This window comes from Sphaerodactylus townsendi, linkage group LG07 (assembly GCF_021028975.2).
Source record: "Sphaerodactylus townsendi isolate TG3544 linkage group LG07, MPM_Stown_v2.3, whole genome shotgun sequence".
In the NCBI taxonomy this organism is placed as follows: Eukaryota; Metazoa; Chordata; class Lepidosauria; order Squamata; family Sphaerodactylidae; genus Sphaerodactylus; species Sphaerodactylus townsendi.
In genome coordinates, this window is record NC_059431.1 from 111953722 (window position 1) to 111979187 (window position 25466).

Consider the following 25466-nt stretch of genomic DNA (forward strand, 5'->3'; position numbering starts at 1 on the left):
CAAACTGATTATTTCAGATCCGTAGCAGAACATCTGTATTTAGGTGCTATATTACCACCTAGTGAATGGAAGCTAAAACTGCACCAGTTAGGTATTGTGATTTCCTCAATGGTGATTAATACTAAAATAGTCACCCAAAATATCCAGGTTCCCTCAAGATCTCCTCACAGCCAAACCATGGGACACAGATCAGTCCCGTTTCTGGCGCTCCCCCCCACCCCACTTTATCACGGGATTTCCCTGAACCTGCTTGTATATGCACCTTTTTGAAAAAACACTACAATGGGAGTTAATAGTAGATGGGGGCTACACATTTGAGGGTCCATAACTTTGGTCCCCATGAACCAAACTTCACCAAACCTGGGTGGTATCATCAGGAGGGTCTCCTAAAGATACTCTGCAATTTTGGTGCTGCTAGCTTAACAATTACACCCCTGACAGCAGGCACCCCTCCCCCCAAGGGGGCAGGGCTAGACGTCTTCACTAGAAACATGCTGCAGTGAGGATGTTGGAACCTGGATGAAAAGGTGCCGATTCTTTTGAAACTTGGTTGTATCTAGATTGAATTTTCAGTGAGAATTCAGTTAAGAATTCAGTGAGAATAAGTTGAATAAATGTATTAGATGATGAAATCAAACCCATGGCCACTGTCGTAATGCCCATTGGGCAAGGTGGGCAGCTGCCCAGGGCATCACCTTGTGGGGGGCATCAAAATGCTGGGTTCGTTTTTGGGTATTTTAGTGGTTTTCCATTTGTGGCCTGCAGGGGGTGCGGTTTTTAGGCTAGCGGCACCAAAATTTCAGCATATCATCAGGAGACTGTCCTTATGCTATCCCCCAGGTTTGGTGAGGTTTGGTTCAGGGAGTCCAAAGTTATGGACTCCCAAAGGGGGTGCCCCTATCCCCCATTGTTTCCAATGGGAGCTAATAGGAGATGGGGGCTACAGTTTTGATGATCCATGGGAGTCCATAACTTTGGACTCCTTGAACCAAACCTCACCAAACTTGGAGAGTAGCATAAGGACAGTCTCCTGATGATACGCTGAAATATAGGTGCTGATATGTCTAAAAATGCACCCCCTGCAGGCACCAATGTCCTGGTGCAAAAAAAAATTTTGGTCATGGTGGAGTGGCCGCCCGGGAGGGGGGGGCATCCAATTCAGGGTTTGCCCAGGGCTACAGTTTTCCCAGGGCTGCCTTGTTACGCCCCTGCCCATGGCAGATGTTATGCCGGATACAGAAAATGAGAGGAGAGCCGCCAAAAAAGAGGAGGCGTGAAGCTGGGCGTGCAATATAGGGTTGCCAACTCTGGCTGGCACATTCCAACCTGCGGAGAGGAGCAGGTTCAGTAGGGTAGTGATCCCACCCAGGTCCACCTGAATAAGCTGCCGTTTTCTCCGTGGGAAGTGATATCTGTAGTCTGGCAATCAATTGTTATTCCGGAGAATTCCACTCTATCTGGAGGATGGTACCTGTACTGAAAGATATGAGGCCAGCCAAGCCTAAAAAACAAGGACTGTATATATAGGGATACAAGGCAATGTGGTATAAGCAGTTAGTTTGAGTGTAATTTCAACAGATACTTCATAAACCGTTCATAAAGATTATTCATACAGATATATTGTGGTTATTTAACTGGATAGAAAGGTAATAAACACACATATAATGAGAGCATGTCATAAACATTGTCCATGAGGCACGAAACCTGCAATAGTCATATTGCGTTCCAGTCAGTAGAAAGAGTCAGTATCTCCAAAATTCAATGAATCAAAAATATTTAGATGAGTTGTGGTAGTTGGCAGCAACAGCTCCAGCAGGTGATGAAGAAACTACGGCGACAGCAGCCACATTCGCAGAACACGTTGCGCGCTAGTCCACGTTTTCAATAGAAATTTCTTCAGTGCGTTCAGGTAATTCTATTCTAAATATTTTTGATTCATTGAATTTTGGAGATACTGACTCTTTCTACTGACTGGAACGCTGTCCATAATAACTATTACGGAGATTTCGTCTACTCATGAACAATGTTATCTTTATACTCTCATTATAGCATGTGTGTTTATTGCCTATCTATAAGCTCTAATATAACTAGGCTAATGTCTTTATGAAACAGTTTATGAAAGTATCTGTTGAAATTACACTCAAACTAACATACTCTACATATGTATCCTATGCTAGTCCTTGTCTTTAAACTTGGCTGTGCCTGCTATATCTTCAGTATTGAACTGACTTCGTATATATTTGCTATTCTGTTTAGGATGGTACCTGTAGGCAGGAGTGAAGGGGGGTATTTAAACTAACTTTTGAAAACTGTATCCACTATCCAGGCTGATTCTGCTGCTCCTCTGCCTGTCATTTAGATGGCCAAATTCCGTTTGCAGTGTTGCAGTACTCCATGTAGCTTACCAGGCATGTACCAAAGGCATAACTGATGATTTAGACATCCTGTTTTTCACAGCGTGCTCATGTATGTATTGCTTTCTGTGCAAATCACTGTCCAATCTGAAATGGTGTATCAGAATTTTGTAGTAAGAAATTGAGTGTCTCATCTTGCGTTTTTTGTAATTCTTAAGTTTCGGATGCGAAGGAGGAGAGCCCAGCATTTGAAAACCAAGACAGTCCTGTTACTCTTAAAACTACAATTCATGAACCTGAGACTAAAGAAAATGGAATAGCCTTCATTCAAATTAAGCCATCAGGTATTGGGACATTTTAAGCAATTTGATAGTTATCAATTTCTCTTATGGGTGGTACATGAGAAAGGGGTTGTCATACTGAATCCCATTGAACACTGGGATTCTTTAGAAAAGTATCAGATGTTCAGCAATTAAAATTGGGGGGAATTTAAACTCCCAGTGTATTTTAAGCTTTCAACTTTTTCTGCAAACCTGGGTAGTATCCCAAGTTTACAGAAAAATCTGTTCAGCATTTGGGTGATCCACAGTTAGGAATGCTCAGATGGGGGGCACACAATTGTATACATATTTTATATTAATCTGTTACATTAACAGATTATCAATATATTTAATATATACTATATTAATATGCATTCTTTATATTGAATATAATTGAATACATTTTAATATATCACATAATAGATTATATAAATATTTGTTGCACAGTTTGACTTTTTTCCCTTTCTTTTTGGTGTGAACTTAGAAAGCCAGTTTCAGGCATATCATATCCTCGAAGCAATAGTTGCTCCCGTTTTAAAAGAGCTCACGAGTCTTTGTATGCATAATTGGAAGTTTGCCACTCTTGATTTTGATGACACCAGATTTTTCTTAAAACAGCAAGAGAAAGTGATCAGTGATGCTTTTAAACAAGGGGCAACGGGTAAGGATAGATTCATCTTTCTAATCAGTGTGCGCTGGAGAACGGGTTTGCTGCAGCGGGCAGATATTTATATACGATATATCACCAGATTGGAAAAACAATCCCGCAGGGGCATTCAAGTAAAAGTAGAATTTGAGGTGTAGTGTATCCCCGTCACATGCTGACACAACAAATATTATTGTTCCAGAATGTAAATGTATTAGCATATTTTTGGCATCCCCTTTTCATGCACAGGTAACTTTTTCTAGGTAGTACAATTCCAAGGGTTCTTTCCCAGACTAGCTATGTAAGATCCTTTAACTCAGATATTGTTAGGGTCTGTTACTCCGGTCATCAACAAGACTCAAGAAGGCTTCAAGAGCTTTATTGGAACTGTGTCAGCCCAGGGCTCAGATAGCCGAAATTTGGCTCTCTGGCATATACCCAGTGGTGGGATCCAAACATTTTAGTAACAGGTTCCCATGGTGGTGGGATTCAAACTGTGGGTTAACACCAATGGGGCTGGGCAGGGCACGACGCAGGCGTGGCCGGGCATTCCGGGGGCAGGGCTGTGGCAAGGATGCAGCCAGCTGCTGGGGGGTCATGAAGCGAGGAAGCGACATGCACACAAAATGGCACTTGAGCACCTGCCACTTATGAGTGCACCTCCTGCTAGACTGCTTCAAGTTCTGCGCGCTACTGCTGAGAGGAGGAGTGTAGCCAAGGCAAAAATCATGTGGCAAAATCACCAATTAGTAACCCCCTCTCGGCACACACAAATAATTAGTAACCTACTCTCGGGAACCTGTGAGAACCTGCTGGATCCCACCTCTGCATATACCTGTAAGTTCCAGAATAGTTCAGCCCATAATCCCCCCACCCTCACATTCCTATAATATCAGCATTAGACAGGATGGTGGGGACAGAGGCATTGTTTAGGACAGACAGTTCACTCTTTCGAAGGAAAGCAGATGAGAGTGAAAGTTCAAGCTTTATTGACTAGTTACATGCAAGCCGGGGGGAGCGGGGCCTCCTTAGCCTCGGCTTGATGATAGACCTTGGCTGAAGACCATCCTGCTGGCCTTGATTGTAGTGAGGGATCTGCACATGAGCACTGCCAGGCCGAGTATACAGAAGCATGGGCCTGGCAGATATCAAGTATTTGTAATACCTTTTTAAGCAGAATGAGTTGTCTGTGTTAAGTGCCATCAAGTCACTTCCAACTCATGGTGACCCTGTGAGTCAGTGTCCTCCAAAACATCCAATTGTCAACAGCCTTGCTTTTCCACTGGTAAGAGAAAGAAGGGTCTCTTTTGACCACTAAAAAGGCTATGCTGAAGCCTGGGAGAGTTGTGGAACTGGTCTGACAAAGGCCACATAAAATGGGCACTGAGGAGAAAGGAGTTAAGCAAGATTGTATAAGATTGCTGGTGGGATCAAACATTATGATACCCTGTTTCCCCGAATATAAGACATCCTTGGAAAATAAGACATAGTAGAGGCTATGCTGAAGTACGAAATATAATGCATCCCCCAAAAGTAAGACGTAGCAAAGTTTTTGTTTGGAAGCATGCCCGTCGAACAGAATACAGAAATATAAGACATCCCCTGAAAATAAGACATAGCGCATCTTTGGGAGCAAAAATTAATATAAGACACTGTCTTATATTCGGGGAAACACGGTAAAACACCCTGTTCGAAGGGTTGCTTCCTACCATTCCATTCAGCCATATGTGAAGCATGCCTCCAAGGACAGAGGCTGCTCCATACGTTGGAAGAAGGCTTCACACTTGGCTGCTGAGTTTTACAAGCCAATATTTGCTATTTGATGGAGGAGTAGATTTACATGCAAACTATGCATATTGTTTTTCTTTGCGACAGATGCAGCAGCTGATGAGAAGGATATTACCTTATTCAAACATGCCGCTGTTCTGCATTTGGTGGTAACAGTTCGTGACCTCTTATTAACCTGTAGCTTGAAGGTAGCATTAGGTTAGTTTTGTAAATAAATTTATCTCTTCTGTTACTTGGTGAATTAGCATGCAACCCTAAAATGCCATTGAAGGTCAGGGGGACGCTACAAAATCATAAAAACCGGTGGATATTTGGTGCAGTTTTTATTGTTAGGTTATTTATTTTTATTTTTTATTTTATTCGATTTGATAAACCGCCCTGCCCCCGAAGGGCTCAGGTTACACATAGATGTATCCTCATGGCATCTTAATTCTTCCGTCACTTTTCTTCTGAAATCCTATAGTTTAACATACAAATAACTGAAAGGTACAGTGGCTTTGAAAGTAATTGAAAGGCAAAATATATATTCATATAGATGTATTCAGTATTGGTGCCCTATATCCTAATATATGTAGGATCTACTTATCCAAATATATTTAGCTCTGTCCCAGTTATAAATACACTTATATTTTTAAAATTATACAACACTTACAAAAATCTACTAAAGAAGCTTGAGGGTTACTCTGTTCAGAACATGCATAGCTCAAAGCCAGTACTGAATTCAGAAATATCACATTTTCCTTGACACTATAAAATCCTTATAGAGATTGAAGACAGAAACTTTGAACTCTGAAATTTAATACAATACCGATACACCATTTAAACCAGTGCTCTCAGTGCCCAATGCAGAAGACTTTCCGGGCAACCGTGAGCAATTATACCCTTCTAAATCCACTGAAGTCATTGGCTGTAGAAAGGAGTAACTCTGCTTAAGATGACCCTGTTTGAGTGTCCCCCCACCCCACCCCAAAATGCGAGTTAATTAGCGAAGAAGGAAAGAAAACTGGTTGTGGTGGATTTTCCGGGCTGTGTCGACAATACAAGGAAACAAAAGTTTCCAGTTTGATACTGCAGCCAATGAAAAAATGTGTAAAGCATTTATTTCATGGTTGCCAATGTTTCTTTTTGATAGGCTATTTGTCCAAGGCAAAAGACAGGTATAAGGAATTTGTAGGCTCTAGCCTGGATAATCTTTGCCGACTGCTGACGATTGTGCAGTTGGCTGGGCAGAAGAAGCTTGAAGGCAATCCCAAGGCAACAGAGCTGCAACACCAAATGTCCAAGTGGATGCAGAGTAAGACAAGTGAGCAAAATAAGGTAAATAACAGATGAGCGTTAATGCCCAAGGAAAGCCAATGCCAGGTCTTATGGATAAGATTATCACACAGAATTTGAATGGAGCATGAATTGCCAAGCAAGGGATGATTCCCTATGAGTATTACTGATCTGCTGGTGAGGAGGGTTCCAGTGTGCACCTGGAATAGAATCCTTCCTAGCCAGCTTAGCTTTCCTACCCAACGTAAGGAATTGTCTTGTTTTAACTCCATGCGCAACCAAGAGCTCTTCCCTCCAAGCTCCTATCTTAAGGTTTCCCTGGTACGTTGAAGCAGAAGCATCACAGTCTTCTTTAGTTCTGGTTTCAGGCAAGGATAAGCAGCCCTTGACTCACCTACCAATGATAGCACACCAGATGTTTTTGCTTGGCTTGTAAAGTTGGCTCTCTACCCAAGAGAGCAAGGTGGGTCATTAGAGTACTGAAAGAACCACTCAGTCCCAGTGTGCTCCCAGGGTATCTGGCCAAGAACTGTTCTCTTTCCCGCCCCCCGCCTTTTAAAAATTTGGCTGGCACATCAATATCTTCACAGAATTTTGTGAGGTTTTTGTCACATAAACCAAGCAAGTTGCCCAGTTTAGGGGCCAGAGATGCATGAATCAAACATTTGAGTTTGAAATGTAGAGCAAATTCTTCTAATAATTTCTTCTCGATCTTGTTTCTTGTTTGTCCATATTTATATAATGTACCGTACTTACCCAGTTCTTCTAAACTCTACTGGGTTCTAATAATTAGTTCTTCCTTCCTGTTAATAATCTACAAATGTCTCAAGTTAATGTTATAACTTGTATGAAATGGCAAATTCAGATTGAATAGTTTCATAAAGAAACATGATTTCTGTCGTGTTGTGGGTCAGGTAGTCATCGTGACGAGGATGGACTATGGTGATGAAACAGCGGCCCTGATAAACATCGTTAGTGCAGTGCAAGGTAAACATTACATTTCATACGTATGGAGGCTAGTGGAGATCTTTCAGTAAAATTATGGGGGTGGGGGCAGTGGTGGGATCCAAAAATTTTAATAACAGGTTCTGATGGTGGTGGGATTCAAACAGTGGCTGAGTGTATGATTTGCTTAAGGCCATCAAACACGTTTCCATGGCAGAATGTAACTCTCAATTTAGGTTTCCCAGATCCTGCTCCAACATTCTAACCATTACATGCCTGAAATAACTTTTGTATTCTGACTAATATATCGTTTAATTAGTATTGAATCTCTCTCTCTCTCTCTCTCTCTCTCTCTCTCTCATGTGATAAAAGTTAATAACTTTTTCCAAAGTAAAGATTAGTTGCTGGACGGTTGCTGCTTTTTAGAGTCGCAAATTGATTTTTTTAATCGCATATCTCAGTATCCCTTTGCCATTGAACAGGCCTAAAAGTCGCATATTTGAATTCCGAGAAAAAAGGAGCTTCGCTAGAGAGCAAAAATGTAATAAGCAGGTAGGTGTGTTTCATGAATACTATAAAATTGATAAGCATCCTAATGTTGTTACAAAAACCATTACTAGGACACAGGTCGATTTCCCACTCACCATTTGATGTGCGCTCCTCGCGGAAAATATCCCAGGGCCCTGCAGCACTCCCCACTACACCAGCAGCAACAACGCAGCCACCCCGATTCTGCCGCTCCTCCCACTCCTCAGCACGCGCCATTTCGGATCCTGGTCGGAAGTGTACCTTTTTCAAAACCGAGTGCAGGGCAGTGGGGAAGTCCGGGGGGTGACTCCGGATTTGGGTTTCCCGCCGCTAATAGTGACGTGGAGCCTTCCATCCAATCAGGCCACGGCGGGGTGTGTGCGGTGCGCGCGCAGCCTGGTTTTTTTTCATTTTTAACACCAAAAATTGACATCTGCTCAAATAGACCTGGATTCATCGGCAAAGCTATATATTATAATGGCGAATCTGCGCATGCTCATGGAGATGTTGATTTGTCCTTTTGAAAATTAAAAAAAATCCCACCCCAGCACAACGCAGCAGCCAATCAGGACAGCCCCTGAGCACATCGCGTGTTTTGATTCGCCGACAGTGGGGAGTCCTGCGTGGCTGCCGTATGGCTGCCGCGTTTATTGGACCAAGGGGGCAGAAGCTACAATGGGGACCACGAAACCGCGCTCAAAAGGTCCCGAAACAAAACAAACCTGTGCGTATCTCCTTTCTTTTTTGAAGTGGGGAATCGACCACAACTGAGGTGAAGCATACTTTTTAAAAATTCCTGTGATTCATTTTTAGATTGGAAAGATATTCCTGTGTGGTTGTATATGATCAGCATATTGGATCTGATTTTCCCTGGACTAATTTTTCATTAGTAGTGGAATATAACTACTCAAAAAATTCCTGCTGGATGGATCTTTGCAAAAATCTGAACATATCATATGTAACTTTCATAACAGCTCTCCCAGAAGAAGCAGCTGGAATTGGTATGTGAATGTCTGTAGTAGAAACTGTACAGGAAAAAAATTAGTAGAAGGCTTGATTTATGTCATAAAAGTGATTTAGTATAATTTACATTTTTGCATTAAATATGTTCCCAGGAATTCAAAGGTAATAATTGTGTCCAGCTTATTCATCAGGTAGATTTTGCAATTTTTAGCCATATAAACTGTGAAAAAATTGTGCTTTTATCCAATGGCTTAATAGTAATAATTAGTTCATATAATTCTTCATATGTATTATCTGTGAACAGTACCTATTTATCTATCTAATCTCAGCAACTCTTACGACAAACCCTCAAGGTAGGTTAATATTATGCTATCTCTGATCTTGATTCAAAGCTCACTTTCTTGGCTACTGTACCATATCTCTTCTTCTGAGGTTCATCCACATATGAAAACTCCAAAATGCACATAGCTCTCCACATACAAGCATAATTATTGAAGTAGAACCCTTAACTTGTATATACTGGTCAGCTTTCTTCATTGAAACGAATTCACATGGCCAAGCTTGTAGTCGACCCACGCAGTCAGCGTAAGAACGAGACGAGACGCGGAGATAACATCTGGTGGAGATCGCCAGCAGCGGGAGACCGGAGGTCCGTGTTCCTAGCGAGTCTCCCGTCTGCCGGTTCCTGGCACCTTTTATTGTTATCCTATTGGGGGCGTGTAGGAGGGAGGACCGGGGGGAGTTCCGGGAGAGCGGGAGGTCGGGAGATCATCAGGTGATGCATGATCTCATCTGGCTGCGTCTTGGAGAAGAGCGTCTGGCCCGTCTGAAGCCCCTAATCCCCTCCCACCTGAGGGCAAGACCATTGTCCCTAAGCCCGGTGATTGAGCCGAACAGTTGCGACCCGTGACTCATGGGGGGGGATGAGGTAGTGGGAGTGCGATGCGACCCGGCAAGGCCGCGGAGTCCGTTGGCGTCCCAACGTTCTACTCACGGAGCCTGCTGGGTGCGGCAGTGCACTACCTATCTCCTCGCACACATTTAAGCAGCGGGGGGCAGCGTAGAGAGGCCCCGATTTAAAGGGCCAGCTTGTCTCCTCCATACGTTTGGTCAAGTTGGCCAAGCTGCTTGGCACAACATTAGAACTTGGTTGCGGGGTAAAATGCGAGGGGTTTCTTACACGTTACAGGCAATAATGAACACGCATTGAGGCAGAAACAAGATCGATGACAAGGCACACAGTTAAGCCAATGCAAGAGCTGTACAATAGCACTCAACCATCCTCCCGGCAGCCAGCTCAGAGGGCTGACCAATACCAACCCGAGACAAAACATCATACTTCAGATTAGATACAACTTCTTGCAGCTCCGCACTTTCATGTGGATCCAACTAGAATTATCAAGAAAGATTAAAACAACACATGTATGTACATTCTCACAACCTTGGTGATGTAACAACAGCAAATAATCAATGGCCGGCCGCGATTGTCTAGGGTGAAGCTTGGCCGAGTTCCACCTGCTGCTCCGGAGGCCAGGGCATCCAGGCGGTGGAGGTAGAGTTGATGGACCCATGAGGGCACAGGCCAGCCTGACCAATAGTCTTAACATTGTAGGAGCTGAGTCGGGGACTCCCACTAGAGGGGGATTCTTGGGAGGCAGGAACTCCAGCCGGAGAGGCTGACAGCGTGCAGCTCCGACAGGAGGGTGAGCAGGCGGGCGTCAGGCTCCAAGGTGGAACCTGGGAGTAGGGCGATGGTGTGAAGCTGACTGAGGCAACAAAAGAGTTCAGCAGGGAGTCAGGCCGAGGGATGGATTCGCGTCCCCTCTCCCGGGTCAGAACCAGCCCACAGGAGCGGAATGTTTCGAACAGAATGTCCTCCATGTGTGTACGGTTTCCAACTGGCGAGCCAGCCAGATAGGCCAGGTGATTTGGTCAGCCTGCGCCCGGTGATCTTGACGCAGGTGTTGGACTTCGTGGTTGGCGACCGTCTTGGTGACAAGGGAAGCCAGCCCAGGAGTTTTGGGCAGCCGGGTCCCCAGTCAGCTCATAGAATATCTGATGGATGAGAGCATTCGCAGAAGGGCTCCAGCCCAGACTCCGCTAGGAAGTCTCAGGAGTGCTACAGGCAGGGGAGCAGGCAAGCTCAGCAGGCTCCCGACTCCCTAGGTACTGGCCCAGGCAGAAGGATGAGGCGTTGGCAGCGGACAGCAAACTGCTCCCAGATGTTGGTCGTTGAGTGAAAGCTTGCGATCAGGGGTGGCGGATCGCCGCCGGCAGGAGGCAACAGAGCAGAGCAAGGATGGTGGTGCTGAGTTGGTGGTGATGATGCTTAAAGAGGCGGCACAGAGGTTCTCAGGCGTCTGGGGTGGTCTTGCTGGCGCAGCAGCGACTCTAGGAGCCTGGCTGGTGAGTAGCCTTGGCAGCGTCTCCCCAGGTCGGCCGGATGCTGGTCTTTGAAGTTGGCGTTCCTGCTGGAGATAAGCTGGAAGCGGGATCCCTCTAGGGAGATCGTTCCATCTCCAGGGATAGGGTTAGTTTCCCTCCCTGGTAGCCATTCCAAAACTAGGTTGGCCTGTCATGGTGAATGTCCCGAGGTCCCGCGGGAACCTGTAGGAAGGGACTAGAAACACACACCTTTCCCAGGTTGCGGGGGGGCGGAGTCCCGCCAGACTCAGTTCTAGGCGGATGGCGGGGAGATTGGGATGAGGTTTAGTGTTTAGAATTTAATATGGGAAGGGAAAGGCTTGTTTTGCAGCCTGCTAGAAGGTTGCTTTTAATGCACAGCTCCTGGAGCCGCGGGGCAGCCTTCTACCTCCTCTTTCTTTAGTTGTTTGACAGGGGAGGGCAGGTGAGGCTGACCCTGGTGGGAATTGGCTTCAAGTCAGTGTCATCAGAGTGCGTCAAAGGCGAGGAGTCCGAGCCTGTGAGAGGAGGCACAGCTGAGTCCCTACCAGGGAGTTGTGGGTATGCATGCTTAATCAGCAACACAAAGGGGGAATTTTGGAAGCACCTTTTGGGGGGATGGGTGCATCGAGGGAATGAAGCAATCAGGCAATTAGAGGCAAATTCCCTACGCACACACAAGGAGAAAGGAGGGGTTTCTTTGCAAGGGTTGCACTTACGTGACCTTGGTGGCTATTGCAGGAAGCTGGATGGTGCTAGAATTTGTGATCCGAATTATCTAGGGGAAATGCAGCGCCCGGGGCACACAGCTCATGAGGCAGCCACCGGCCAAGGAACTGAATAAGTCGAAAACAGGAAACAACCTTGTTGGGGTGCCCAAACCCGGTTTATGGGTGAATTTAGTGCGGCAGCACCCCTGGTTAGGAGCCTGTCTGACAGTGCTCTGCGGTATCAGGGCGGGCCCAGATTTTAATCAGGGGAGGAGCCAGTCAGCCAATTGGCCCTCCCGCCTCTACTAGTAGAAAAACAGAAGGAGAAGAGGAGGGAGAGGAAACAGTTTTCCCTGTGGGGGTTAGAAAATAATTTAGGAGGGCAGGGTGGGATCAGCTGACCTGTGGCGGCTCTGCGTCCCAAACCAGAGTCGTTTTAACCTGACTCATGAGGTCTCTTCCCCAAGTTGACATGGATATCTAGAGCGATGGGAGTAGGACTGAGCTGCCTTTCGAGTCCTGAGCTTCTGACCCGGCCGTGGCCCGGCCCGGATGCTCCACCATGGTTCATCTCCCAGATGTCTTGAGGCAAGCCTCCGGTGGCCTGGTGAACCCACTCGGCTGCTCTGATAGCTGATAACATCCAAGCGCCCGGTGTCCTGAGCCCTTGGGCACACATCCCTTCTATAAGCGAGCTCAGATATGGGCGGGAGCTCCCCGATAGGTGTCTCCACCCGGCCGGTGGTGTAAGGCTGCATATGTTGGCTGCTGGGGCACAAGTAGCCTTGTGGGTTGGCAGCCCGGGCAGCATGGGGCAAGAAGAGAATCAGCTGGCGCAGCGGCTCAGCCGGGCAGCTCCTGGCAGGATGTTTGTCCAGACCTGGGGGTGGATGGGTCCCTTGAATGCGTGAGTCGATCCTCCGGGGCGATGAACAGTCCCTGTTCAAGCGGCGGAGGCCGCCCCAACACCAGCCCAATTGTCAGTAGGGATGGGCTCGTCATACTGGGTTGGGAAGTGACAAAAAAAGAACCTACGTGGGAGCACAAGGGGCCAGGCTGGGTGCATGCGGCCGAGATGCCGCGAGGGGGGTGGCTTTGGCAGGGGCCTTGGCGTTTGGGTCTGCTCTAGGTACTCTCCTCCTTGGTCCTGGGCTGGGGGGGAGGCGCCGGTAGGGAGTTTCCCGGCAGACAGTGTCGTTTCTCAATGGGAAGCCCTTCACAGCAGCGATGAGCACCGGGTTTTGGTGGCCTTCTCCTCCTGGGGAGGACCCACTCCTCCATCCCGGGGTTGTAGGCCCCCCCGGGCTGCCTACACTCCCGCCGGAAGTGTCGGGTCTGCGCAGTTAAAGCAGTCATCCTGGGGCTGTCTCGCCCGATTGGAAGTGCTGCGGCTGAGGAGGCTAGCTTGGTGGTGAGGAGGATCCAATGTCCCTGGCAAACCTTAAGCATGTCGGCCAGTTCAGGATTTTTTTGCCCTAGGCCCGTGGTGCCCTGCGGCACTCCATGGAGGCGTTCTCCCGCTGCGAGGCATGGGGAGCTCGTGTTGGGCCTCCTGGCTATCCTACCTGCCTCTTGGCTTCTGGAGCCTGTTCTAGAATTCAGCATGGGGCTCTTGGGGTTTCTGCGGATGGAGGAGAGCTCTGGGTTGGCTAGCGGCATTGGGGACTTTGACAAATGCCTTATGGCTCAGAAGGCGACCCGTGGGGTGGCCTCAGGCATTTTAATCTGATGGTTAGGTTAGCCTGCAGCGTCGAGCCCGTAAAGCTGGCGGCGGTGTAGAAGCGCCCGCCAGAGGTGGCTACTCTGTTGAAGCATTGCTGGCCCAGACTCCACTTTCCCAGACCACAAATTGTGCAGGGCTCAGGGAACATCACGAAGGTGGTTTTCCAGTCATCTGGAACCATTAGGTGGTTCCTTGCGATGGCTGGCGTGCCTCTCAAGTAGGGGCTGAGTGACTCCTACGTCCCGCGCGTGCTAGCGGGGCTGGGATATTATTATGTAGCTCAGAGGCGGTGCCGACAACCAGCGAACTATATACCATCCTCACCGATTTATCTGTGAAGTGGATGGGGCTGAAATGCAGAATGTCGGCATCGTCTTCCGTCAGGTTTTCTTTCTTCTGCCAGATGCGTGGCTAATACGTTCTGCGAGGTTCTGAAACCAGCCATTCTGTGGCGTAGCCGGAGGTGCAGTATTCCGGAAAATGAAAGTGAGCAAGGGGAGAGAGGCTGACTGAGCGGGAGGAAGTTTGAAATGGGTGAAGAGGCGAGGGGGGGGGCAGAAGGGAGGACGAAGCGTCCCAATTTAGTGGATGAGAAAATTCCGAGTGCGGTGAAGGTGAAAGATCGAGAATTACAGCAAGGGAGCCGTGGGTCTCTGCAGGCTGATGGCTGACAAAACATTGTCTCCGATCAGTAGCAGCGACATCGGCGAGGGCTCTGTCGCGAAGAAGTCTGCGCCGATGTTTTCCCAGTCCTTAAGATTCAACGTCCCCCCTCTGGGTACCATGGACGCTGAGCTTCAATCCTCAACCAATTGCGCCAGCTCCCTTCTCTTCTGAGGGGACCCTGCAGCATTTAAGCTAAGCAGCTTTCAGTTCGTCAGCGTGCTTGTCATAAGCCCTGCTTTTTTGCAAGCTCCCATACTCCACCGGTGTTCCGTCCCGGACGAGAGAGAGTGTCCTAGAATGGCGATGTCTCTGGATGCGCCGATCAGAGGACAGAAATGATGCAGCTTGGTGTGGTCCCTGGATCGCGATCCAGCGGACTTGATATCCTTGACCCTTCCCAGGCTGACGGTGAGCAGGTGGAGGTTGAGGATTCCCGGGTTTTGGCACCAACATGATCGACCCGCGCCCAGTCAAGCGTGAAGCGAGGCGAGGCAGCGGAGATAACATCTGGTGGAGATCGCCAGCGGGAGACGGAGGTCCGGTGTTCCTAGCGAGTCTCCGATCTGCGGTTCCTGGCACCTTTATTGTTGTCTCCAGTGTAGGAGGAGGGACTGGGGGGGAGTTCGGAGAGGCGGAGGTCGGAGATCATCAGGTGATGCATGATCTCATCTGGCTCACGTCTGGAGAAGGCGTCGCAGCGTCTGAGCCTAATCCTCACCTGGGGGCAAGACCATTGTCCTAAGCCCGGTGGTCAAAGACAGACAGTTCCGACCGTGACTCATGGGGGGATGGCAGGGTAGAGTGCGTCACGACGGCAAGACGCGGAGTCCGTTAAGCGTCCCAACGTTCTACTACGGCACTGCTGGGTCGGCAGTGCACTACTACACAAGCTCTCTGTGAGCATTGCTTAAAAAACAACAACCCTATTTTGAAAAATTGCTTAATTTTAAATAGATCCAGTGTTCATTCTAGTTAAGGATTAGATGCAGTGCCTTTAAATCATGTGTACACATCTTGAATTCAGAAGGTCATCAGCACTTTTGTGACAGGTCAGAAGTGTACTAGTTCGAATCAATCCCTTGCAAACTTGCATGGCAGATAAAGATTGCAATTATAGCAGCAGTGTAGATGGTCAGTCTTCAAGGTTAACTTCTCATAGGGGCTGCAGACATATAGAACAATCAAGGTACCCAACCAAGAGTATCATTACATTGCAGTAGGGATCTTTTGTGGAAGACCTTAAAACTAACATGTCCCAAGATGCTATCTGCTTACCCCAGAATGGAAAATTAATTGAACACTTTCACTAATAGATGAAGGCCATCTGCCATTTTGCCCAGCTCTCATTTTACTGTTGCCAGGTAACCTCCATTTTGGGAGGTTGCCTGCTGTTTTTTGTCTGTGTGCCATCTAAAAGATTATCCACAGAGGCAAAGCAAGGGGCATGCACCCGGGGAAACTGAGCCAGGGCGTGCGATCTAAGCCTGCTGCAAGCCATCCCACCCTGCCGGATGCCCCCTCCACAACCCAGCCACATCTCCACAGCAGCTCTGCCTGGGGCATCTCGCTCCCCGCCCCAATGGCACTACACCACTGATTATCCATAATTCACGAATGAACCCAGCCTTGTCAATTTCACCAGCCTTAACCATGAAATTTTTTAAAAAGAAAGACACTGGCCGGGAGACTTCCCAAACCTTTTGATTGTTCTGAAATGGTGGTCTGTAGAATGAGGGGAACTGTTGTAGTGTTGCCATGGGTGGTAGAGAGGAGAGAGAAAACTCAAGGAAGTGTTAATGCATAGCAATCTCCTTTGTGTTTTCTGCAAAGGGAGAAAACCACTGAAGAGGGATATTTGGTCATTTACAGTAAATAAAGTCTTCTTCTTCTTCTTCTTCTTCTTCTTCTTCTTCTTCTTCTTCTTCTTCTTCTTCACTGAAGAAGGGGACACATGTGCGCATGAGAATCAAAGCCAAAGGGAGTGTACACTCAAGGTGAAGGAGACCACAAATGCGTAAATGGCCAAAGTGTGCATTTTTTTAAAAAAAGGATTGATCTTTTTACCTTACTAAATTATTGATGTTAATATGAGGTTGTGTTACTTTTTGTGTAAGGCCTAGAATACCAGTAGTGATACTAAACGAAGGTTAGGTAGTAGTAATAGTAGTAATTATATCTTACTGTGAAGCTTGTGTTTTATCTATCTTTAGAAGAGGTTTCTCCAGATGATTACGGACATTTCCTTCTTGAGGTGCAAATTCCATATGTCTTTCTGACCTCTGAGGGATTACTCAACACTCCGGAAATCCTTCAGTTACTGGAGTCCAAGTAAGCAACACAGATCAACTCAGTTAAGTATTCTTATAGTCTAATCCAGAGACTGGGGCATTTCTCATTCCTTCTAAGACTTTGTGAATAAAGTTATCTCTGTTTTGGATCTGGCACCAACCCTGTCTGTACATGGAAGTCAACAAGGAATGAGATTTCTAATGCTGTATCTAAACCAGCTCCCTAATCCCATTTCAGAGGTTCATTTTTTCCTCCATAGGCAAATAGCATTGATAAGGGAGAAGAGGTTGGATTAGGAACACACTGCAAGAGATTAGGAACACACATACACCCCATGGGCCATGACCTTAATCCAACCTCCCCCTTCCATTCATACTTGGGAAAAATAGTTCCATTCAGAAATCTGTGTGTTATGTGCTGTCAAGTCACTTCTTGAATTAGTGACCTCCCAATGCCTTATCAATAACAGCCTTGCTCAGGTCTTGCAAATGGAAGGCCATAGCTTCCTGGATTGAATCAATCCATGGTTTTTTTACTACAGCCTTTGATTTTTCCTTGCATTATCGTCTTTTCCAGTGAGTCTTGTCTTCTCAGGATGTGGTCAAAGTATGACAGCCTCAGTTTAGTCCTTTTAGCTTTTAGGGAGAATTTGGGCTTGACTTGGCCTAGAACAGGTGTAGGGAACCTGCGGCTCAAGAGCCACATGCGACTCTTCTGCCCTTGCACTGCGGCTCCACAAGCCGAGCCGCCAGCCCCATCCTTGCCCTGCAGGCAGCAGGAGGCGGCGCTGTCGCCCGCTTGGCAGGCTGGGCCACACTGCTTGGGCTTCCCCTCTACGCCTGCCCCATTCCGAGGTGGGAGCGGGGTGCTTCCTGGCGGTTAGCTGAGGCTGCGCCGCGGTGCTTCCTCCCTTCGCCTGCCCGTTCCGAAGCCCGAGGCCCGGGTGCCTCCAGCGGTCGGCAGCAGGCCGAGGCCACCTGGCTTCATCCTTGAAGCCGCCTGCAGGCAGCAGGGCAGAGCGCCTCAGTGCCAGGCACCCCTCTCACCCCCGCCCCGTTGGAAGCTGTGAGGAGCTGAGCCACTAGCCCCATCTTGCCTGCCTGCCCTGCAGTGCAGCAGGGCCCAGATACATCAGCATGTGCTTCTCAGAATGGCCAGCGTAGTAAAGGTAAAAACCCCAATATATACAGTGTTATCTTTATTTTAAATGTCAAAAATTATTTGCGGCTCCAAGTGTTTTCTTTTCCCGTTGAAAACGGTTCCAAATGGCTCTTTGAATGTTAAAGGTTCCCTACCCCTGGCCTAGAACCATTGATTTGTGGGTTATCTGAAATCTACCACTATCATAGTTAGTTATGCCTTGGTATCATGAGCAAGGAAAGGGCAGCAAAAGAAACAACAGAATCAGGGAGACGTTCAAATGGGCGGGGGGGAAAGCAGTGTTTTAAAGATTTCGCTTAGAGTGCTAAAATGCCTAAAACTGATCTGCTAACAGGGATTAATTTGTGCAGGTATAATATTACATTTATTGAGAGAAGCTGCTATGAAGCGTTACACTTCTTTGGGAGCACAGACCGTTATGTTGTGATAACAATCGATGAATGCACAGCCGTTATTATGCAGGTAAAAATGCTCCTGTGGGCAAATCTCACCCTTGCCCACATCACTGTTCCACACAGAAGTACAGCTGTACGCACTGCTTTCTGCACCCATGGAGTTTTAAAACGCTTAGATGGCCTACAGATTAATAATAAATTGATAAACTAATTTTAGAAGAAAATAAGACATATACCTACCTTGCCTATTAATTGTCCAGGAAATTGCTAGAGTGGGAATATTGTGTAATATATCTAATAAATACTTCTGTGCATTTTAATTTGCCAGAACTGGGTACTTGTACAAGTTAAAAGGTAACTATATAGATGTGTTAATGAAGTTAGTTTTCAGCTTTTAGCAGCTGCGCAATTACAACCTGGAGAAACATCTAACCAAAGCCTTTCTCATAAATGGGAAAAAGCCCTCTCTGTAGAGCTGTCTATTGATTGGCTACAGCACTTCATAGTCTTAACAGAAACATTTTGAACATTGATTATACAGTCACCAATTCACTCGTAACTTGGCAGCCTTTTGTAACACAAATTTGAATTATTCCCATTTTACAGAAAACAAACTGAGTGTAAAGCAATAAGTACCGTAATACTTGTAAATTGGGAGTTGAAGCCTGTGCTCGAAGCATTTTTAGTGATAAATATTAAATCAGTAATTTTCTTGTAAATATATTCAAATAATTTATTTATACCTATTTGGTTGCAGAACATAGAAGAACTCAATTATGAAAAGTCCTCTGACAACATTGTGTTAAGACTGATGGTGCTAACACTTCAATACACTTGTTGCTGGATCATTTTGTACTCTAGAGCAAGGTTAAATTCTGAGTAAGTTCAAATATTTTGATTCATCCCGGTGAAGTATAGAAGCATACCTTTTAAAAAAAAACAGAGCTGCAATTTTCAAGATTGCAGCACAAACCTAGGCTTTCACAAAAATGATTTTTGGGGTATCAGCTTCTCAGAGTTAATGGTCCATTCCGCAACAGAACAAAATAAGATGTCCTGAGGACCTTAAAAAACAGCATCTTGGGAAGGAATTCTGCATAGCTTTTCCCCCAAGACATTCTCAGGATGCCGTGTTTAAGGTCAATAAGTCTTTTTTTGAAAATGCTTTGAAGTGCACCATTTTTCCTTCCAATTCCAATACCTTTAATGGCATATATAAAACATAACAGCCGCTCAGTTAACACAATTTAGAAAGCATAGAAATTACACCAGTTAAATTTAGCCACAGCTTCCAACACTTCATAGCAATCGCTGTTTAAAAGAAAAATAACCTTCTGTTCATCAGTTGTCCCTTCAACCTCGCACAAAAGGGGGACTATATACTTTTCCCTACATAAAACATTAAAGGGACAGTTCAATATCATATGAGATACTGATTCTACACAAACCAGATCACATAAGCATTTGTGATCTTTGTAAGCAATCCCCAGACGTTGTCCTTGTTAGAGGGAGGAAAAACATTGCATCTAGGAAGGATAAGAGCTCTACGTCACCAGGTCTCAGCCCATAAATAAAGGTCTCTGGCAACTGATAGTCTAACCAAGGGGGGGATTCAAATTACATTTTTTTCCTGTACAAAGGATTGCCTGCAAGACATTTCCCTGCCTAATGCGCAGAATGCGGAGCTCAGGAGCCAGGGGTGGGATTCAGCAGACTCGCACCACTTCAGCAGAACCGGTTGTTAAAATGGTGCTTGTAAACAACCAGTTATCAGTTATTAAATTACTTGAATCCCGCCACCGGAACCAATTGTTAAATTATTTGAATCCCACCACTGTCAGGAGCTGTCTTATGTTTTCTACCCGACCCGTTTCTTTCTGTGGTCCGTTTCACCTTCAGTTTGCGCCTGACATTTTGCATGCTGCTCAAGGATGTTTGCTGTGCAGGCTCTGTTCTTGGACACCTTTTCATCCCAAAAAGTACATAGCTGTACTCAGAGGCATGGGGGGGGGAATGATGTCTGCCCCCCCGCACCCCAACCCTCCCCCTTCTCCCAGTGCCCCCCCCCCTTACCTTAGTTTAAGGCAGCCTGGTGGGAACTAAACTTCCTGGTGTAGAAAAACCAGCCTGGTGGGAACTACACTTCCCAGGAGACCTTCGAAGCCCCAACTTCCCAGACTGGGAGGCCCGGGGCTGCGTAAAGATCTCCCTGGGAAGTCTTAATCCCACCAGGCTGGTTTTTTCTACCTCCAGAGCTCCTGGATTCCCACCAGGCTGCTGGCTAAGGCAGCAGAGTAGGGAACCCTCTTGACTCTCCAGATGTTCAGGAACTACAATTTCCCATCCAGCCTTCACCAGCATGGCCAATTGGCCATGCTGACGGAATTACTTGATAGGGAATTATGGACTAATTTTATCAGGGCTGGAAACGTTCTGAACTAGAGAGAAGTGGGGGGAGGGTGTTGAGGGGAAGGGAAGCGATTTACCTCTACCCCCATGCTGACCAGCCTCTGGAAAACTTAAGATGATCCACAGAGGGCAGGTCTACCTAATGCTTCTCAGTGGGAGGTAAAGCAGTTCTCTGATTTTCTTATGCGTGTCTACATAGCTACAAAGCTTCCAAACAGAATTTAAAATAGGAAAACTATACATTGCCAGAATTGGCAGGACGAGCTGAGGTCAACTATGTACTTTTCAGGCTGAAAAGTCACCCAGATCAGAGCCTGCAGAGCAAACGTCCTGGGGCAACCTTCAGCAAATGGAGGCAGGGGGAATCCCTTAATCGGCACACAAAATGTCAGGCGCAAGCTGAGAGGGAAACTGACCAGAGAGTGAAACAGGTTGGACAGGAAAAAGCCTCTTTCCCCCTCTGATGCCTTTGCTGTCTGGAACCAAACTAGCAGCTGCCTCTTTTTAAGACGTCCCACAGACATGTTTCTTGTGCTGTGCCAAACAGACCTATGCTCCCTTTATCAGATCACATAAATATTTTCCACGGTGTTTAGACAGGGAGAACCATTTTGTCTTTCATTTTCATTCCTTGTATGCTTTGGAAAGGAAGGAGGAAAGAAGCAAAGAACTTAAAAATGTCATTTCCGCCCCCAGGAAATGTTAAATCTTAAAACGACCAATTTGGCATGTAAGCCACGTTACTTTCCTCCAAGCTAACAAGCTCGAGTATAATTACGGGTCTGTAACAATGTAAAATATTGAATGAGTGTAAATATATGTTGCTTTGTTTAGGTACAGCCTAGCTGGACAAACTTTGCATCACTTAGCCTTGATTTACGCAGCACTGGTTCCGTTTTCTCAGAAGTCAGAAGACTTTGAAGTGAAGGTAGTTTGTAATAAAGACATTGGCTGCTCCACTGTAGCCGTTTTGTCTGGAATTGCTATTGTTAATTCATGTTGTTATTGCTGAGAATCCAGAGGATATAGATCCCAAGCTCTTCCACTGCAGGGTTTTATGTGCTCTGTGCCCTGGAGAAGGCCTTGGTTTCTGTTCCCCATTGTGGGCCCTCCATAGTAATTGGTTGGCCACTGTGTGAGACAAGATGCAGGACTGGACGCACCACTGGTCTGATCAGAGGCGTAGCTGGGCCAGAGTGTGCCCGGTGTGCACTCTGGCTTTTTCAGGGGGCCCCCCGCGGCGGCGCCCCCCCCCACTCCCACTCCCACTCCCACTTACTTCCCACCAGAACAGGAAGGCCTGTTCTCCAGCCTGCTCGGTTTCCTGAAGTAAGTGTGGGGAGAGGCTACTGTGAGGGTAATCCCCCCTGCAGCGTCCCCCCACACACTTATTTTAGAAAACCGAACAGGCTGGAGAACAGGCCTTCCTGTTCTGGTGGGAACTACATTTCAGTTTCCTAAAGTAGGGTGTGGGGAGACCACAGAAGAAGAGGCGAAGGGGAGAGGAGGGGCGAGAGTTTTCGCCCCACGTGGCCCAAATTTGTGTGCCCGGTGCATTGCGCACCCGCCCCCCGCCCCCTGGGAGTTTTGCCGCTGGGTCTGATCCAGCAAGACTCTTCTTTCTTTTGGCTGTTTGCTGTTCAAGTGCTGTCATCTTCCATGGTCAAACTGAACTTTTGCATAACATATTGTCGTGCACAGGCTCAGACTGTAACCATGCCACAAGACATTTAGATTGGGACTCCACCATGGAATGCTCTTCTTCCAGAAGTTCACCAAGCGCCTACCCTCTCAGTTTTGCTGCCTGGCTCATCCTGGTGTTCGGTGGACTCCCTCCACTGAGAGCCCCCACCCCTGTATCTGTACACCCCTCCCTTTTTTGTGGCTGGGTACTTGGGATTTTAGATTGTTTTAGGGCAGTGGTGGCGAACCTTTGGCACTCCAGATGTTATGGACTACAATTCCCATCAGCCCCTGCCAGCATGGCCAATTGGCCATGCTGGAAGGGGCTGATGGGAATTGCAGTCCATAGCATCTGGAGTGCCAAAGGTTCGCCACCACGGTTTTAGGGTTTTTAGGATGGGGTTTTATTGTGATATTTTGTATGGTATTTATTGCAACTCGCCCTGAGATTGTGGTAAAGGGCAGAGAATAAATGTAAATACATAAATGTTTGTGGAGTTTTGTACTGCAGAAGCCTCCGACGGTGTGGAGGGGGACATTCTTGGGGTATTTCCAGGGGCGGGGCAGGTTTTGTCTGCTTCCAAATGAGTTTCGGACCAGGAACACCCCCCCATCAGCAGCAATCACTTCTGCTATCCAAAGTGGTGGTGTATGTCATAAACTTCCTGGGAGGGAATGGAGCTTTCCTGGGAGAGAAAGGCATTTCTGTTCCCCCCTCTCCCCAAGTGCCTAGGCCAACAATTGCCTCTCTAGCAGCCCACTCTACCGCCCCCCTTTGGATTGGCCTGCCCTTGTTTCTGTGTCTTTTGTGTGATCTGGATTTATAATATTGTTGTATTTCAGGTGGTTCTTACACCAGGTGTTGAAGAGACAGCTCTCCTGGTTCGTCAGATTGCTGACTATGTTTTGATGACTTCTAAAAGACATCCTCAGGAGTGGCTGGACAAATCCTGGCTTTCTGTCTTGCCATCAGAGGTCTGTTTATCTTAATGTACAGAGCTTCCTTTTGTATACAACATATATACAGTTACAGTGTTTTTATTTGTTATTATATTGAGAGTTTTGCTCTGGCTGCAGTTATGCAACAGTCTGTAGGCTGTATCAACACCAGTTGATGTTTACCTTGGACGAGGAGGCCCAAACTGACATTTCATGTTCGCCCTTCCTTATTTCAGCACGTTCCTATGCTACTTTTTGTATATGTGTGCAGTCTGAAGAAACATTAATATTTCTTTTAAGCACCTTCTTCACTTGTGAGTAGATCCACTGGAAAAACATCCTACATGTCATGAGCCAGCCTCTGGGTACTTACTAGGACACAGAGGACTCTGATGCAGAACCTGACAACACGGTGCAGCCAGAGTTGGCTGTTCAAGAGGAAGATCAATCAGCAGAGCCAATTCCTTCCCTGCCTGATGCTGTGCAGGTGGAAGAGCCTGCAGATCTCCCTGGGGAATCCAGTAATGAGCCAGCTGGGCACAGAAGGCGGAGGCAGCTGCTGCAGGAGCAAAGGAAAAGTGCTCGAATTGCAGCAAAATATGGGAAGATAGAAGTGTCTGCATCTGATTAGGATTAAGTTCTTGCTGAATCCCAGTTCCATGAGCAAGGCTCTGTCTTGCCTTGAGCTTCTTTCTGCCTGGGTGCAACGAGTGTGTTACCTGTCACCTCTGCTTATTTGGTCGACCACCCACTCTCAGCCTGCTTATTGGATCTCCTGTGCCACGACCTGTGGACTAACTCTGGACTACACCTTTGCCTTGATCCCTTGAACTGTCTTCTAACTACACTTTTGCCTGCCGCCTGTGTTGTTCTGCGGGGCTGGACCTGACCACGCTCTCACAGCATTCCACGCCCTACCTGCTGGCATCACACTACTACATATGGCAAGCTGATCTGCTTGAGGGGATATCTGCAATCTCTCTCTCTCTTTCTCTCTCTCTCTCTCTCTCTCACACACACACACACACCAGTTGTAAATAAAAACTTCAGACTACCATTTGAAATGGCAGGAAGGCTAGAAACCTTCCCCACTGGTAGGGCTGGCATCCAGGGCTCCCATTTGGCACAAGAGACTTAGCTCTTCTCCTTATCTTAGCCTTTACTTGAATAAGGCATTCACTCTCCAAGAATGCTTCCCAAACACTTCCCTCCACCCAACAGTTGAGATCTAGTAGAAGAATCCAAGACAGACCCCAGTTTTAATGAGTGGAACAACACACTTCAGTTTTCCAAGACAACATCATAACAGCAATGCTTTTAGATTTATCCTCTCTTGTTGAAGGTACCTTCAGAATGACTGGGGGTGGGGGAGAGGTGGTGGTGCTTGGAGGAAAGGGATAATTTTTCTTTCCCTAGTGGAAATTTTAATCCGGATGAGATGGATATACAATCTTTGCCCGGCTTCTGACAACAGCAGTTCAACAGTAGATAATTTGTCTTCAGAAATTAGGTGGAGACCACTAACTTTGAAGTCAGTGCAAAATCAAAACGTAAAAAGCGAATACTCTTTTCTTTCCTAGGCGGAGAAACGCCTGCTTATGTTTCCATGTGTGAACCCCGTAGTGGCTCAAGTCATGTTAAAGAAGGGTTTGTCATTGGAATGGCTCCTGTCAGCAACATTTGACCAGCTTCAGGAACTTCTGCCTGAAGTACCGGAAAAAGTTTTAAAGGTTGAATATATGGAATATAAAAGTGCGCGTGTGTGTGGGTTGGGCCATATATACATTTATATATACACAATAATTCAGTGCAGATCAGTTTAGCAGCATAGAATCTGAATGCATTAAAATGATTAATAAATTATTATTATTATTATTAAAAAAGAATCTGAATGCATTAGAGCTGCAATCTGAAGTGTTCCAAAATAAGCAATGCATTGAAAAGACAGTTTAAAAAATTAACAGTGTGTTCCTTAGTGTCTGAAAATTACTAGTACTTTATTAGGATATGGTATCCTTACAACTTACTAAGATTATCTTATGCAGTTATGGTGAGTTTCTTGTTTTTTGTGAGTGTTTCCATTCCGCACGGCCCAATAAACATGGGTTCAGGATGCTAAAAAACCCATTTTGGGGGGGAAATTCGAACAGATCCTGCCCCTAACGTGAGTCTGCCCTGTGTTATTTCTCCAAATTGGGGGCGTTTTCCCACTTACCTTCTGCCCCGCGCTACTGTAGGCAAGTAGCGCAGGGTCCCCCGGCACTCCCCA

General features: G+C 46.6%; 1 protein-coding gene across 1 annotated transcript in view; it reads left to right on the forward strand.

The window, feature by feature from the left end:
• The first annotated feature begins 2359 nt into the window (after positions 1-2359).
• SHOC1 (shortage in chiasmata 1) overlaps positions 2360-25466 on the forward strand; it is a 28765-nt gene continuing 5658 nt past the window's right edge. The window contains exons 1-14 of the mRNA XM_048504430.1: positions 2360-2387; positions 2573-2698; positions 3159-3335; positions 5205-5306; positions 6241-6425; positions 7298-7370; positions 7811-7880; positions 8670-8857; positions 16535-16649; positions 18122-18233; positions 18924-19045; positions 21410-21503; positions 23102-23233; positions 24778-24927. Of these exons, the coding sequence (XP_048360387.1) occupies positions 2360-2387; positions 2573-2698; positions 3159-3335; positions 5205-5306; positions 6241-6425; positions 7298-7370; positions 7811-7880; positions 8670-8857; positions 16535-16649; positions 18122-18233; positions 18924-19045; positions 21410-21503; positions 23102-23233; positions 24778-24927 (1674 nt within the window). The remainder of the gene's footprint in view (positions 2388-2572; positions 2699-3158; positions 3336-5204; positions 5307-6240; positions 6426-7297; positions 7371-7810; positions 7881-8669; positions 8858-16534; positions 16650-18121; positions 18234-18923; positions 19046-21409; positions 21504-23101; positions 23234-24777; positions 24928-25466) is intronic.